The sequence below is a fragment of the Melopsittacus undulatus genome, chromosome 1, assembly GCF_012275295.1.
Source record: "Melopsittacus undulatus isolate bMelUnd1 chromosome 1, bMelUnd1.mat.Z, whole genome shotgun sequence".
NCBI classification, from domain to species: Eukaryota; Metazoa; Chordata; class Aves; order Psittaciformes; family Psittaculidae; genus Melopsittacus; species Melopsittacus undulatus.
The window spans coordinates 95,487,624-95,503,391 of record NC_047527.1 but is presented as its reverse complement, the minus strand read 5'-3'; the positions used below and the strand labels follow the sequence as shown (position 1 = coordinate 95,503,391).

The following is a 15,768-nucleotide window of genomic DNA, read 5'->3' as shown; positions in this document are numbered from 1 at the left end:
CCCTATAGATATCAACAGGGATTTTTGTCTGATAAAGGTGATAAATCTGTGCCGTGAATACTATTTCCTAGCCTTCTAGAGCATCTCAAACTTACAATCTCCCTGTACCTTCCAAAACTGTACCTTCAAAAACCGTACCTTCAAAAACCTGTAAGGTTGTGCTATATACATTTATACATCTAGTCCTCACCACTAAAAAAAAAAAAAAAAAAAAAAAAAAAAAGATGTTCATTTTCTATCCAGAAATAACCACTGGGTTTTTTTTTCCGATTTTAAATAGTATTTATACAAAATTCTACTTACCACTTACTAGCTAAAAGGAAAACTCTTCTTTGAGTGCCAACAGCATTTTTTTTCTCTTCCCTTTTTTTTTCCTTTGGGAGGGGAGAATTAAATGCAGTTGGAAACAGTCAAATATTATTTAAGATTTTTGCACAAAGTGCTGAAGCTGTTACACTCTTTGGGTTAAGATCGGTATTGTATAGCCATTGCTAGACAATACAGGACTAATCCTTATGGTAAATGTTTCTGTAGAAACTTATCACGGTGTGTTACACAAATATCACAGAAGATAACATGACTCCCCATAGAAAACAAGCATACTGGCCGCAAGTATCCTAAAGCCTCCCAAAAAGAACAAGTGAAAAAGCAGGCTTCCAAAACACATTTTCAGGTGTACTTCAGCTTTCGCTTTGTGAAAGCATGCAGAGTACAGACCAGCGAGCCACCAACATGCTCGCCCTCTCCAGAGTCTTTCCCAACTAAGACAACTCAAACAAATCCTTATTTAGGCTACAGATTTACATTTTTACAGTGGGGGGTTGATCCTCAGAATCTGCTGAGTTCCCTGGTTGGTAGTACCGACCACTCACAGAGGCACCATGTCACTCCTAAGGCTTTCGCTGAGATATCTTCCAGTGCTTATTTGCAAACCTTGGCAACCTGCGTAAGAGTTGCCTACTGTTATTATTAGTAGTACTAGTATATAATATTAATGTTATTACAACTACAACTACTGCTGGTACTTCTACTATGAAAGCATGGTTGCAAAGGAGAACTACTTCTAAAAGAAGCTGCAAACTGCACGCTTCCTCTTCCAGCTTTTTAGCTATTGCGATTCTTTTGCTTAAAGAAAGCTTTCTCTAAACAAACCTTGCGCAAAAGACTTAAGTAATTAGTGATGGATTCAGGCAATGCAGCCATTCAAATATGGCTGTCCTCTGATCTAGAACGAGCTGATCAAACACCAGCAAGCTAATTATTTCAGACACTGTACAGTAATCACCAAGTCCAAATGCGAGCATTTACAATCAAAACAGGTGTAATTTTCTGCACTAGAAGACAGTCTTGTGATCTATAAATGTCAAAACTAATACATATAATGTATAAGTTTACAATAGAAACATAAACTTCTGATGCCCACTGCCAGGAGATATCAATGTGGACCTTTTCAGCACTTTTGAGATAATAACCAGCCTAGTGTACTAATTTATAAACTCAAAGAAGCATCAGTCTGCATTTGAAAAACAACCTGTGAAATAGTACAAGAGTAAAACAGCAGTATAGGTATTTTGCAGAAGATCAGTGCTTAGCTCTGTTCTCAGTGAAAAAGAGGGTTAGTTTTTTGCTCTAAGGGGGATAAGGCTTGCACCCTATTAACCAGGGACCTACAGCTCTGTTCTGCATTCCTCCTTCTCTCAACTCCTTAGCCTTAAAAATAGTGAGAATACTTTTCAAATGAGCAGTCCAAGTACACTAATTTCATTCTCTGTCTTGAAATATTCAAGAACTGCTTTTGAAAAATATTTTTGATAATGATGCTGAAGAGTCATTGAAGATTTGGCTTTCCCCCCATCCCCCCCCAAAAAATCAGCTTTAAAGAACACATACAAAAAAAAACACAGTCTTTTCCATTTAGGATACATTCTTTTGGCAGCTCTTAAGAAATCAAACAAGTTCGATGTCTCTCTGCGCTTCTTTCTCGGACTGACATGTAAGGAGGTGACACAGGTGGCACCGAAGTAAATGCTGCTTTGCCATAGCTGACAGTACACACAGAGGCTACCAAGACGTTTCACACAACAACAGACTACGGGCTCAGTCCAACAACTCCTACTCAAACGAGTAGCCTTTGCTCATATTAAAACACCATTGAAATTAATAGGATTGAAGGAGTATGAACTATTAATTCAAACAGCAGTCTTTATGGTCTTGCCCTAAACAAGCACTCCAGAGGAGAAGAAAGCAAGACTGAAAATGATGACTGATTAAGTATTTTTTAATATATGTATGTGTACTGGAGAAATGAACAAGGTCCCAGTATTTCACAAATGAGGTTTCCAACATCCCTTTCAGAATTACTGTTTAATATGAAAGCACTAATGCATTTATTGTTGCTTTTGAAGTGGAAGTCCTCACTGACTTCAACAGGGGATAAAGCTTAAAAGCATATGCCTCCTCCACATTAAAGGGTATTTTTGTTGTTTCTTAATGCTCAATCACTCTATAAATGACAGAAAGCAGTACCAAAATATTATCCAGATTATTAAAAATTGTGTTTAAATATGAAGCTAAAAAATAAGTCCGTTTTAGTTAAGCATATACCTATTACATGAAAACACAGCATTTTTCCGTGTTTCCTTATGTTTTACAGCTTGCATCCATTTTCTGATATATTACAAAGTGATCAAATCCATTAAGTACTGAATAATTTAATCTTTTTTCTTTTATCTCTCCTGAAGAAAAGCAATAATTTTTATTATTACAGTGAGGATGTGGTGCAGTAAAAATTTTCAAGGACTTTGGGGGAATTAATCGAACACTTGCTTAATCTTACAGACATGAGTTGGATTTTGCAGTTCTTAGTTACACAAAAGGTGTTGAATGGGAGTTTTGTCAAGCAGTCAGGATCTCAGCCACTAATAACCTCTCAGTTATTTTCTTTTTCTCATTAGCAGTCTAACAGCTAACAGACTAATCTGAAGCTGCTACGGGATGCAAGATGAATTGCAGCACATAAAGCTTACCCTGTGAAAACAGGTGAAAAATTGCAGGCAGCATCTCTCACACAGTACTCCCAGCGAGCTCCTGAACAGGTACCAAACCACCGAGTTGCGGTGGCTCCAGCACAGTGCTGTCACTTGGGTCTGTCCCTAAAATTAGCTCACAGAAATTCAAACGGAAGTGTTTTGAGAAAGTCACTTTGGGATGGTGATACCTGAAGCGGCTCAGGTGCTCTGCTGACTCAGTGAGGGGGTGCGAAGGGTTGATGCCAGGTGGCTTTGCTCTGCCACCTTCCCTAAGTGTATCCACCAAGCACTTTTCAGGCTGGAGCAATGCATGGCTGCAGAGAGGATGGTTTTGGCCTGTAAGAGGACAGCCTACTGCATGCTGTGCAAGGGAAAACATAACAAATGGATGCTTCAAAAACACTGCCTTCTACTCTTGTGAAACAGACTGAAGTGAAACATCACATTCTAGTCAGGTTAATTCTGAAACATATGCTGTTTATTAAATGCCCCCTTTCTCCAGTCTGGAAAAATGCCAACCGACCACTGTGTTTCATCTGCCCTCCAGAATCTTTCCATTCTGTCTCAACTTAAATCACTTCTAGTACTGTACATGTAAATGACCTGAAAATCACCCTTTCAGTTATGTTAAGTAAGGACTATTACAATCACATGTTCTCTGACAATTCAGAATTGTATTTGTTACTCTGTATCACAGAATCTTAAAATTATGTATGATTTATAAGACACTTGAATAAAACCACGTAAGAGAACTGACATTTTTTAGGCTTTCATCTATTTCAGATTGCTGATACCTTCCTGAAGCATTCAAACAAAAGTGTCTTGCAAAGGAATCCAACAAATGTGTGAATAATTTTTTTCTGAAGCTTCTTTTTATACCCTGTGCAATAATACAAATGAAAGCACGGAAAAGTGTTGCATGAATTACTATTATGCCTACATCCAGAGCTGCATAATCGAGACTTATCAAGACTTAAATGTTTTCTAAATGTAGGAATTTCTTTCAGGAAGCAAAGAGAAAGCAATGCTGATCTTCCACTGAAAAGCAGCGTACAAACTGTGAAAGAGTTTCAGAAAAAAATGCGTTTAACATCAGCTAAAGATAAAATGTCTGCTAACTATGAAGACAGATGTATAAAATGCTCTCACATGCAAATCCAATAATAATTTCAAAGTGCAGCTCACAGCATTTTTGTATATTTAAACAAGCAATATTATAAATAGAATACTGAGAACAGCACGCCTGTACAGGACAACTATTTACTACTCCTATCATCAGACTACACTAATTTACTTTTCCCCAAGCACAATTTTAATAAAGTAACAGAAATATATTTTAAACCTCCATAAATGTTTTCAAAATCGTATTCATTTGGAAATAGCAGCCTTGTAACATCGTATCGATCCTTGAGAAGAACACTATTACTTTTCCTTAGCTTTATAATCTCTTACAATTGACAGAGCTTTTAAAGAAAGTTTTCTTAAATTGTCAGAACACGTTTATTTTCTTGCAAATTAATTCTTTTTAACTCTTTATGATAGCTTTGAATCCCATAAAGAAAGATGAATTATCACATACTGAGCCCAAGCTGTGAAACAGGAGGAGACAAATAGAGACCCCTACTGTGTTTAACAATGTAGAAGAAATTCCAGACTCAAAAATTTTCTGTCCTTTTTCTCAGCCCACAAAAGCTGTCAGTGCGGGTTTGAACAGTGGAGGGCACTCTTGCTATGCAAAACTCGGTACTGACCTGGCACACTCGGTTTGATCTATTCAGTAGCCTAAATCTCAGAATTTGTTAAGTAACAGCCACCTGTGGCACAGGCACTAACTGTATTCTGTTAGAAACATTTGCAGTTTCTAATCTGTGCAGTGAAGCACTTCGTTACCTCGAACACTGGCACCCTTCTACATGTATGCAGATGTGGAACAGATGCAAGCTTCACAAGTTGTTTGGAATATCTGTGCAAGATATCGTATTAAATAAGACCTGTGTTATGTTTTTCAAAATTATATAAACAGCTATTCGATTGGCTGTTATAGCATATCTATACATTAATTCTGGGTTGTGTAGAATTTGTGTACAAATATGCTGGTGTCTGTAGGAGCTAAGTTTATTTGGAACGCATTAAGTTTCATGGAGAATCCTAACAAAAAATTGAGGTCAACATTTCTAACGCAGCCAACATGTAAAAGACATTGAAAAAAACCAAACCAAACCAAATAAATTAGAAGAAAGAAGCAGAACACTAGACTCTGCATGGATTTCCTATTTTGAAAAGTGTATCATTAACTACATCTTCAACTACGTAACTCTGCAGAATGAAGCCAACCACTCTCCGAACAACCACAGAAATGCTAACAAATTTGTGTTTGGAGGCTCACAATAAGAGAAGCCAATGTGAGGACCCAGTCCTGCATCTCCTACACATCTCAAAACTGAGCTTGCAAGTACTGGACTCAATGGCACTACTCCTTTGAGTAAAATTACTCACGTGCAGGAGTGCTTGAAATAGCAAACCAAGAGTGATCCGATGCCAGTTGTGCAGCTCAGTCATTGTGCTCATTTACCGTTCCGTGTACTGCAGCATTGCACAGGATAGCAAAGCACACAAAGATCTGAACAAATTAATTAGCTTTCATCCTTTGCAGTTTTGGGGACATTACTACACCAACAAAGCCATAAAATAAATTTATCAGATGCCACCAGCAGAAGGGATCTCCTGAAACACTGGAGAACAAATCGCTTTTGATTAACCGAAACAAAAATAGTGCAGCACCTGCAGGGTTAATTAAGCAGCTCAAGATGCTGGGCTTCACAAAAGGAAACCTTTTTCCTCCTTTAAGAACTGTAAACACTTGTGCTGAACTAGATGGGCATTTGATAAGCTGTACAGCATGCAGCAAACTCAGAGGGATCTCTAGTTAACACTCAAATTCAGTGTTAACACTTAACAGAACAGTGGTAAGCCGTGCTGCCAAGGTCAACTGCACAGATGTACTAATTGTATTATGAGCTTGACATCTAGTGGCCACCCCTGGCAGGGCAAAGCAGGCAAAGGTTAAATCAGCAAGCCTTGTCAAAGCACTTCTAACTACTCACCCTCAGGGAGAGTCCTGGGGAAGCTTTCTGGCACTCTCCAATCCCACCTTCTCCCCGGGATGCAGGCTGAGCTTCGGCAACAGCCCGCTGTGCGACCACACAGGGCAGCACCCACCCATGCAGCACCCACTTGTGCCTCCTGCACCCACATCCCATGCACCCACTCTGGCTGGCCAGGGGAGGTTAATAGCCTTCCTTCCCAAATATTTTGGTGTGCCTCACTCTGTGCCAAGAGTTTGGACATTTTGTGATTTTTTCCTTCTTGCCTAGTGACAGGGTCCAAATTTTTGGGGGGTGTGGTGAAGGGCACTGCCACCACCCCAGTATTAGAGACTGTCAGCAAGAGTTTCAGAAGGGATCTTTTTTAAAGGTTTAGCTTACCCCGTAATGAATGCTTGAGTTCAAGTATGGTCACTTGGTGTACCCTAACTACAGCAAGTATTTCTAAAGACCCTGCTCTTTAGTCTGCTGTCTTTTCACTTTTCAGCTTAAAAGAAACATGTTTTTTTTAAATGTGTTTCATTAGGGGTTTCTATCGCCCTTTTAAACAATTATTTTTCTGGCTTTCCCAGTTCTGGGAAGAAATGTACTCTATGTCCAAAAGCTCTAGAACTGAACCAGCTCCTAAAAGTATATTTTGACCTAAATCCTTTTTTTTTTTAATTAATGGAAAACCCTCACTACTTTTAGTGGGATATTTTAAGAGGGCTCAGGAAACAGGATTTTGGCCCTTTACATTGAAATGTACAATTCAATAAAAATTTACTGCTGGAACTAGATTTCCTCATGCTTCCTTTGGAAAAAAAAAATACAGCAAATTACTCTCCTTTTACAAATGCAGTATTATGAAGGAAATTATTTTTACATGCTTTGTTTTGGAAAATGTGTCAGTACTTAACTATTTTAATGTCATGTCAGACCTGGTTTATTATCAACAAAAGTGACTGACTCATGTCCTGACTGATGGATAGTCAACAGATATGTTTGTCCTGGCTTGGCAATCAACAAAACAAATGAAGGAAAGATATCCACAAAATCTTCCCAGGACTCAAACTATTTTTTTGAAATTGCACTAATATTCATTATTATTTTTACTTTTTTTTTTTCCTAGTGCCACACATTTTTTTGAACTGTAGCTTTCCCTCTTTCTTAGGCAAGGAGAAGCAATTTTCAACAGCTTAATGCATGCATATTAATGGCTTAATTACACAGAATTTAAAGCAACACCTTTCAAAATTTCCTCCCTCCCACTCCGAAAAAAAAAGCTTTAATATCTACCCCAGGAGATGGCAAGACTTGCTCTAGACCAGCACCACCAGATAAAATCTGACCCAGTTCTGTCTACGTTCATTGCTAGACATATATCAGCAAATTGGCTGATTGTTGCAGTTTCCTTATTGTTCCAAATGTTTTCCTATTGGTAACACAATTAAAAACAGAGTATTTAAAAAATTATACAAATACAGATGTTACACAGTTCGAATGCTAAGTCTCTACTGTAATGGCAAAACTATTTATGTAAAGTTTCAATTACCATTTCTTAGCAAAGGGACAATTCGTAGCAATACTTACTTGGCCTTTATTTTTCCAAAACAAAAAGCCTCCTCTTAACAGTTGCCTCAGAACAAAAACTTGCAAAAAAATCACCCAAGTTTTACCTTTACTGAGAACTGCTTGTGACCCCTCAAGTTTTAAAGGCAATAGTTTCTAACTGATGATTTGTATGTAGGAATGTCCCTCCAAAATGTGTTTTTCCCCTCTGTACAAGCAGATAGAGTGAGCACACACACACACGAAGCTGGCTGCTCCATAGCAAACTGTGTCGTTGCTGTGGTGGAGCATGTGTGTCTGTGTACACACTCCAGAATACCGAGTGCAGTCACAAACTGCTCAAAACTGCACAGCCCAATCTCACTTTACCAGGATGAAAAAGATCCATTAGTTTAGACCATACTGTGTCAGAGTGGGGAGAAAAGCAGGTCCAGTATTTTAAAAAACTACTGCAAATGGCACCCTAGAAAACTGTCATTATACAGCTCACTACAAAGTACCCCTTCCACCTCAGACTAAACAATGATACGTCTTTGCCAGAAACTTCGCATGAAAAAGTCCAAAGCCTCATTTGTCATCACCCTTTACCAGAATCTCATTTGCACTCTCCAAAAATCACTTTTCAGCATTACAAAACCCCCTTCCTATTATCCTTACTTTCAAAATACAAACGCTATATCCGTGGCTTAATATAAAAATTAATCGGAGTTGAAGCATGTACATTGTGCCTCTAGTTCTGATTTGTTTGTAATCTGTTGAATTAGGTGAGTGTATTAGAAATGAATTCCAGCTATTACAATGTTTTCCATTTACTGAGAAACTGAGATTATTGTATTCCACAGGCAGTCATCTGAGCCCTGATGCTGCTAGTTTTAAATTATTTCAATCATATCTTCTAATTTAGTAACCTCAAAGTGTTGGGGTTTTTAATAGGTTTTGTTCACTCTTCTACAATGCAATTATTCAAGTAATGTATCACCACCAGCTGTTTGGTTAACACTTCCTTTCAAAATTATTAAAAAAAAATTATTTTTAGCATTTCACTTTCAACAAATAATTTCAAACGATTTTGAGTGTAAATCTGTAGTTGATGACATTGCTAATTATCTTCAGATTTCTAACAGTTTCTCACCATCATGACACTGCCCTGTTTGAATGCATTTGTATTGTACTGTACCCCAAGCTGTCTATAAAATTGCTTGTTCTGATGCTTAAACTTCTGTAGTAATGTTAGCATGAAAGTTCTGGTGAGACCAGACAAATTAAAATCTGGCCTAATGTTTATCTTCCATTCTGCTCTCCAGACTGCCAGGCTTCTCTCTGCCACTATGAGTGTCCCTTCACTCCAAGAATTACGCTTATGGGACACTCATTTTTAAAAGCTTCACTTCATAAAATGTATTTTGAGGTGATATTAAGCACAATTCCATTAAATAAATAATAAGCTTCATTTGTGTAATCTTGTGTTAACAACAACTTCCACTTTTGAAGATAAACAGCCAAATTAGTGGAAAGGCCACATGTACCAAATAATACTGCTTGAACAGTTTGCTTTCTAAAAACGACAAATATTCTTGCACTGTGCAAACTATTTTTGGCCTGTTGCAAAATATGTTCAGGAACTGTAGCAATATCTTGATTACAGCTGTGAACAGAAACGAAGAACAGTGACTTGACAAGAAGTGCTTTAATTCACGAGATCTGGAGCGCTCATTATATCTGGCCTATAAAATTGCTTGCAGTATAGCAATCGTTAGGCTTCCTAATATAATGTGTAAATGATTTACATTACACTAATGTGCACCAGATAGCCCTCGTGTATCCTGCCTCCACCTCTTTCGCGTTTCTCAAATGGAAGTGCAAACCCAACAGCACTACTTTAGCTTGGTAATTGTTAACTACGAAGGGTTTCACTCTATTAATTAAAATATGTTTTAATAAAAGGAAACATAGCACATTTTGATAACAGCCTTCTAAGGCTGAAAAGTATTTACATTGTTGCATTTTAGGGCTGCTGTGAAAGCCGATTTTGTGCTATTCAGGGACCACAATAATAACGCTTTAAAATTCCTCACTGGGATGCAATGTAGTCCTTTTGATGGAAAGACTGTCTTTCTCATTCGGCAGAAATAAATCCATTCATTTGATCATGTACTCATTGAGGGCAATACAAAACAAACCAAGTGTGAGAAATTCTATGTGATGAAGTAAACAAAACAAAACCCCCCCAAAAAGGGGAAAAAAAAAAACATTTCCATGACAAAAAGATTCTTTGTCCTTAATCTACCCACCATATGCAAGCGTTTCTTTTTAGCATATCTCTTGTTCTAATCTCGGGTGACATGGCTACATAGATAAGATTCACAAAACAAAACAAAAACCTAGTTTAACAATTATATATATATATTTTAATTTATCAACTCACCAGGACTGTCATAATGCAGTTGTGGGGTTTTATTTTTCTGTGCTGAAATGGGTTCAGAGCATGTAAAAGTTTAGAATGCTAATGATAAATTCTTAGACCTAGGTCCCACCCCAGCAGAGGCTGAGCTCAACAACCCTTGTTTACATGATAAAATACTAATTCTCACCTGCTTGCCTATATTAGTTGCTTTTACACGACCACTGTTTCCTAAGGAATAAAAAAAAAAAAAAAAAAGAAATAAATGTGGAAAATGCACTGCTCTGCTCCTCTGCTGTGACAGAAGGAAGCATTTCTGTGTGTGGCTGTTATTGTCAACACCCAAGTGGGCTTTCCTGAAGCAGGGGCAGTAGCCCCTCATCAGCCCTGGGCAGTGTGGGACTCGCTCCCTGGGTCCCCAAATACACTGGGAAGGAGCAGGAGGCTTAACGATTTGCCAGTCTGACAGATGTTTTAACCTGATGAAGTGGATTCACGCTGCCCTAAGCTTCAGGGCTGTAAAGTTCAGATACAAAATCCTCCTCAGGCTTCAACTTTGCTGCCTTTCTGTCCTCACAGATGCAACTTTAAAGCCATTATAGTTTTGAAGCAGGAGAATTACTTTTTTTCTTTTTGAAGGGGGGGTGGGAGGGAAGGATAAAACAGTGGAGAGAGGGGCCTACACAGAAAGCAGAAAACACTGGGGCTCTCACTAGCTTGTGTGAGGAGCTAAGCAAGCAGTGGGCTCTGTGCAAAGACCAAAGAAAAACTTTCAAGTGGAAGCTCTCAACTTAGCTCAGGAAAAGTGAGATTGGGCTGCGGCATGCCTTTGCACACTGCAGAGACAAGGATTACAAAGGAAATTAAAAGTTAGAAAAAATAAAATATAAAAAAGACCCTGCAGGCCTTTCCTCGGAAAACAAAATACAGCAAAGTGGAAATAAGGAGTGATTACAGCACAGATCTTTCCCGTTTTGGACACTTGTTCACTAGGGGACCGGGCAGCCCAGATGCAAGTGTGCGTGTGTCTGCGTGTGGGGAGGGAGCGAGGAATGGCGGATGGGCGAGAAAACAGCCCTTCCCCACTGCCTGCAGCCGGCGCGACAGGGGCTGGTGGCGGTGGTGGCACTCCGTGTCACCCATCACTGATAATAACTACAGTCGCAGCACAGCCGGGAAGCGAAGGGGGAAAGGCGGCGCACGGTGGGGGAGAGCCGAAAAACTGCTGCTCAACCTCCTCGAAAATAACGCAGTAGCTCCGCTGGCCCTGCCCGCTCCTGCTGGGGACCCCTGCCCGCCGGGCAACAGGGGGCAGCGGGAGGGATAGCCCAAAACCCAGCGGGCTGCCCTGAGACGCGCCTCCTCGAGGCGCGGGGCAGCCCCTGGCACCGGCCACGCTGAGGCTGCCCCTGGGGCTCGCACTGGGCCCCTACAACCCCCTGCTCGCGGGACCCCCCGGGACTCGCAGCCCCTGGCTGGACACCCCGGCTCTGGCAGCCCCAACTTTCCTGCCTGGGGGAGGAATGGGGGGACATGGCTCCTGCCCTCTGCGAGCCGCCAGCGGGTGAGAAAAAAAGAGAGCCCCCAAAAATGCACAGCGGAGAGGAGGAGGAGGCGGCAGGCGCTGCTCCGGGGTGCCGCTCTGCAGCTGCCCGAGGGAGGGCCTGGCCCCGCCGCCGAGCCCAGCCGCGATTAAAGCGCTCGGGAGGCCAGGAGGGAGCTGCGGGAAGCGATGGTTAGTCAGGGGGTGGGCTGCAAAAACTTGGCTAAACTGCTAACTTCTCAGTTCCGCTGCCTCTTCCCCCAGCTGCTCTAATTCCCATTCTCCCGCGACAGAGTAATTGCGTTCCCATGTTCACCATCACCATAAATCCACCTATCTCCATCCGAAACACACTCACAAAAGGAGAGAGAGAAGGAGAAAGAGGTGCTGAGAGCCCTTACCGTGCTCAGAAACTACCTCCGCTTGCAGCTCTTCGTCCGATTTGAGATGCTGGGGTTTCGCTTGCTTTCGACGAGACATGCTGCTAACTGAGCCGTCTTGACTCTGCTTTTTGCAGAGGCATCAGCGACGTGGAGGTGGAAAGGGGGGAGGAATTGGGAACGAGGGAATGGGAGAGGGGGAGTGGGGGCTGCAAATAACTGTTCGCAAATAAAAAGTCGAGTTGCAAAACAAATCAAACAAACAACAACAGAAAACGCAACCAACAACAACAACAAACAAAAAAGGCAAAAACAACAAAAAAAGCAGCGCTAAACCAGCCAACCAAACTGGGAGGGAGTGCGGGTGAGCGGGTGAGCGAGCGGGGGATCAGCCGGGCGGGGTGTGCGCGGTGCGGCGGGGTGTGCGCGGCGGGCTGGGGCGGCTGCGCGGAGCGCGCATGGGGCTCGGTAATTATGATTGTGAATAATGCATGGCGATTAATGGTGCTGGGGGCGAGCGCGGATTGGCGCGGCTCCAGCGGACTCAGGCTGCATATGTAAATGAAGGACGGGGCTCCGCAATTAGCCGCTTCGCTCCGCCAAATGATGCGTCTCCCCGGCACCGGCAGCGCCGCCTGCGAGAGGCACCGGGCGCGGCGGCGGCGGCAACAGCGGCGGCGGCGGCGGCAGCGACACACACACGCACCACGCAGGAGGGCTCTGTTTTGCACACACTTTACACAACATATGTGCAAGGTTCACTTGTTGGGGAGGTCACGATCTTCGCTTTTCTTTCTTTCTTTCTCTCCCCCCCGCCCCTCCCGGCTCTCAGTTTCTTTTGCTCTGCTTTCGGGTTCTTTGCTTTCTTTTCTGGGTTTTGGTTTTTTGTTGTTTTTTTTTTTTTTCCCCTCCTTTCTTTCTTCACATCACTCTGCGTCCTCTTCTCTCCTCTTCGTCTCTCTTTCTCCAGAAGTTGATCTGCAAGGCATCTGATTTCTGTTTGCGTGTGAGTAATTTCTTCCCAGGAGGAAAAGAAACTTTTGTGTATGCTTTTGCTTTTTTCCTTTCTTTTCGGTGTGCGTGTGTGTTGCTCCGCTCTTCTTTCCTCTTGCTCTTCACATGCTTGTCTTTAGCTCTTCCTCCATCCCGTCTCCTTTTCCGTCCCTCTTTCTCCGTCTCCCCTTCCCTGCTGACTTTTGTTCTCTGCTCTCTCGAAAGCGCACGCAGGCACACGCAGAAGACCTTGGGCAGTTTTGTCTTTCACCTCTCCTTCCTTCTTCTTTGTCTTGCAGCTTCTTTCTCCAAGCAGAGACTCCCCGTTGGTGGTGGTGGTCACTTCCTGTTGTCCATTGGTAGGAAGTTTTTTTTTCTTTCTCCCTCTCTCTCAGGTTGTAATGACTTTTTGTGACACTCCTCGCCCTCCCCCCACCCCACCCCCCGGCTCAGTCGTGTGTCCTGTTAGCTAATGACAGCGGTCTCTCGTGTGCACCGATGAGCAAGTCCTTGGTCTCCAGCAAACAGTATCGATCCTCTCTCAGATTTGGGGGTGGGGGGTGGCTGCTGTTGCTGTCGCAGGGGTGATCCCCCCTCCTCTGCCTCGTCTCGCCTCGCTCGCAGCGACGCCGGCAGCCGCTCCCAGCGCTGCTGCTCCCCCGGTCGATGCCTCCGCTCCGTGCCGAGGAGCGGTGCGCGCACCGCGGCCGCTCTCGATTTCGGGCAGATAAACTTTCAAGTTTGGGAGCGGTGCGGGTCACACGGCGGCTCCTCCTACTCTCCTCCTCCTCCTCCGCCTCCCGCGCCGCGCTGCCGGGGCTGCCGCCGGGGCTGCCCCAGCCCCGCAGCCCGATCAGCTCCCGCCGCCGCCGAGCCTCCCTCTCCGCACGCACTTTCCCAACAGCGGCTTTTCTCCCAGGCCCCCCCTTTTTTTGTAAAAGTGAAGGGGGGGGGGGGGCAAGGGAGAGACTTCCCTCCCCCCCGCTTTTCCCTCTATCGCGTTACCGGTTGCCGTGGAGCCGGGCCGAGCCTCCCCCGCCCCGTCCCGCTGCGCCGCGTCCCCTCCCGCCCCGTCCGTCCCCCGGGGAGGCGGGCGGCTCCGCCGCCGCGCAGCAGCTCCTGCTCCCCGGCAGCCGCCACAAGTTGCCGCTTCCCGTCTCCGTCCTTGCCCGCCTCCCCCTCCGCCGGGGCCAGCCGGGCTCCCATGGCAGGGACCCGCCGCTAGGATGTACCCCGCCTTCGCCGATGGCCGCCGCACCGAGCTGCACCGCGCAGGGGCCAGCAGTGTCCGCAGCTCCGCGCATGGGTGTGTGTGGGGGGGTTTTGAGGCGGGGGGCTCCGCCAGCTCCCCTTGCGATCCTCTTCGCCCTTGTTTTTGTTGTTGTTGATATTGTTGTTGGGGTTTTTTGCCCCTTTTTTTTTCTTTAACGGTAGTTGCAGCCCGGCCCATGAGCGCTGCTCACCCCGTTCCCCCTCCCCCTCCCCCCCCCCTCGCCTTGCGGAGCGGCCCCGTCGCCGGCCCTCGGTGATCGGTGGGGCGCGGAGGCGCAGCCCACCTCGCCGAGTACGGGGCGGGGGCAGCTCTGCTCATGGGGCCGGGGATCAGTGAAAGGGATTTCCTCTTAATACCCCCTCCCCAGCCCGTGTAATCCAGCCCTAGTCCTTAAAACACACTAACCCTGGCTTCTTTGGGAGACTCCTCTGTGTAAACTTTCCCTGCTGATAGCTCGCTTTATCTGGCGCGTTTTGATACCGCTTTTCTGGGCTCGCGGTTTATTCCCCGCTTTTATGCGGGTAGGCAAACCAACTAAAGTTAGAGGCGACAGTTTAGGCCACTCCGGATGGCTTGCTGACATGCATGCTATCGGCGATTTCTGAGATGCAGGTATTCGTTAGAAAGAGGCGCGACCCTGAAGGGAAACAAGACTGAAAACACCAAACCACAGCCTTTTAGATATTAGCCGAGCACACTTCTCTGCCCTGCTAAACGCGAGATGTGTACACGGGACCCTTCTCAGTGACTGCCCTCTTTACAATTAAAAAACTTGTTCTCCCTCTATGAATTCTGACGCATCTTCTTCCTGTGCATCTATCCTTGCTGAAAGTTTGGTCTCACTCCGAGTGCCTCGTTTATAATATCTGGAGACGATCGTGATAGTTGAAATCTGATGTAATTTTCTAATATGAAGTGGGTGGGGACAAGCCCATTAATTGAGCATGGGGTTTATTTCCCCCTTCAGAAGCAGGAATTTATTGCACCCGGCGCACACGAATAACACTTTACGGGTGTGTGCGGTGCTTCTCGCTGTGAGCATGGTGCAGGTGAAAGCTAGGGACTGCGGGCATTCCTGTAAGCCCCCGGCACCGGAGCTGGAGTTGGGGGTTCTCGTGCCAAAGCAGAGCTGTGCATTTCCCCGACTTGCTTGAGGGGAAGGGGTTCAGCTACCCCTTGTTTGACTGGAATGGGAGAGGACGCACTTTAACCTCGCCCAGGCATTTTTACTCAATTGCAGCAGTTCCAGAAATGTGTAAATTTTCATCCGGTCATATTTTGAAAGGGTTTGTTGCTGTTGCTCAGGCAACATTTTTCCCCCCCCTCGCTAAACTTTGGCTTTCTCTATTGCTCATTGCCTGGTAGTTCCCACAGGAGCAGACGATTTTTTTGAAGAGCATTCTAAGAGTGCCTTTCATATAGCGCGATGTGTGAGGAGGCAGTTCATTGACAGCGTTATAAACCCAAAACTTTATACATCGTAAAAAGTAAAAT

General features: G+C 44.3%; 1 protein-coding gene across 2 annotated transcripts in view; it reads right to left on the bottom strand.

The window, feature by feature from the left end:
* Positions 1-12,108, bottom strand: part of SALL3 (spalt like transcription factor 3) — a 19,945-nt gene extending 7,837 nt beyond the window's left edge. For both annotated transcript variants that reach the window (XM_005149861.3, XM_005149862.3), the window contains exon 1: positions 12,030-12,108. In XM_005149861.3, the coding sequence (XP_005149918.2) occupies positions 12,030-12,108 (79 nt within the window). The remainder of the gene's footprint in view (positions 1-12,029) is intronic.
* Positions 12,109-15,768: the final 3,660 nt, after the last annotated feature.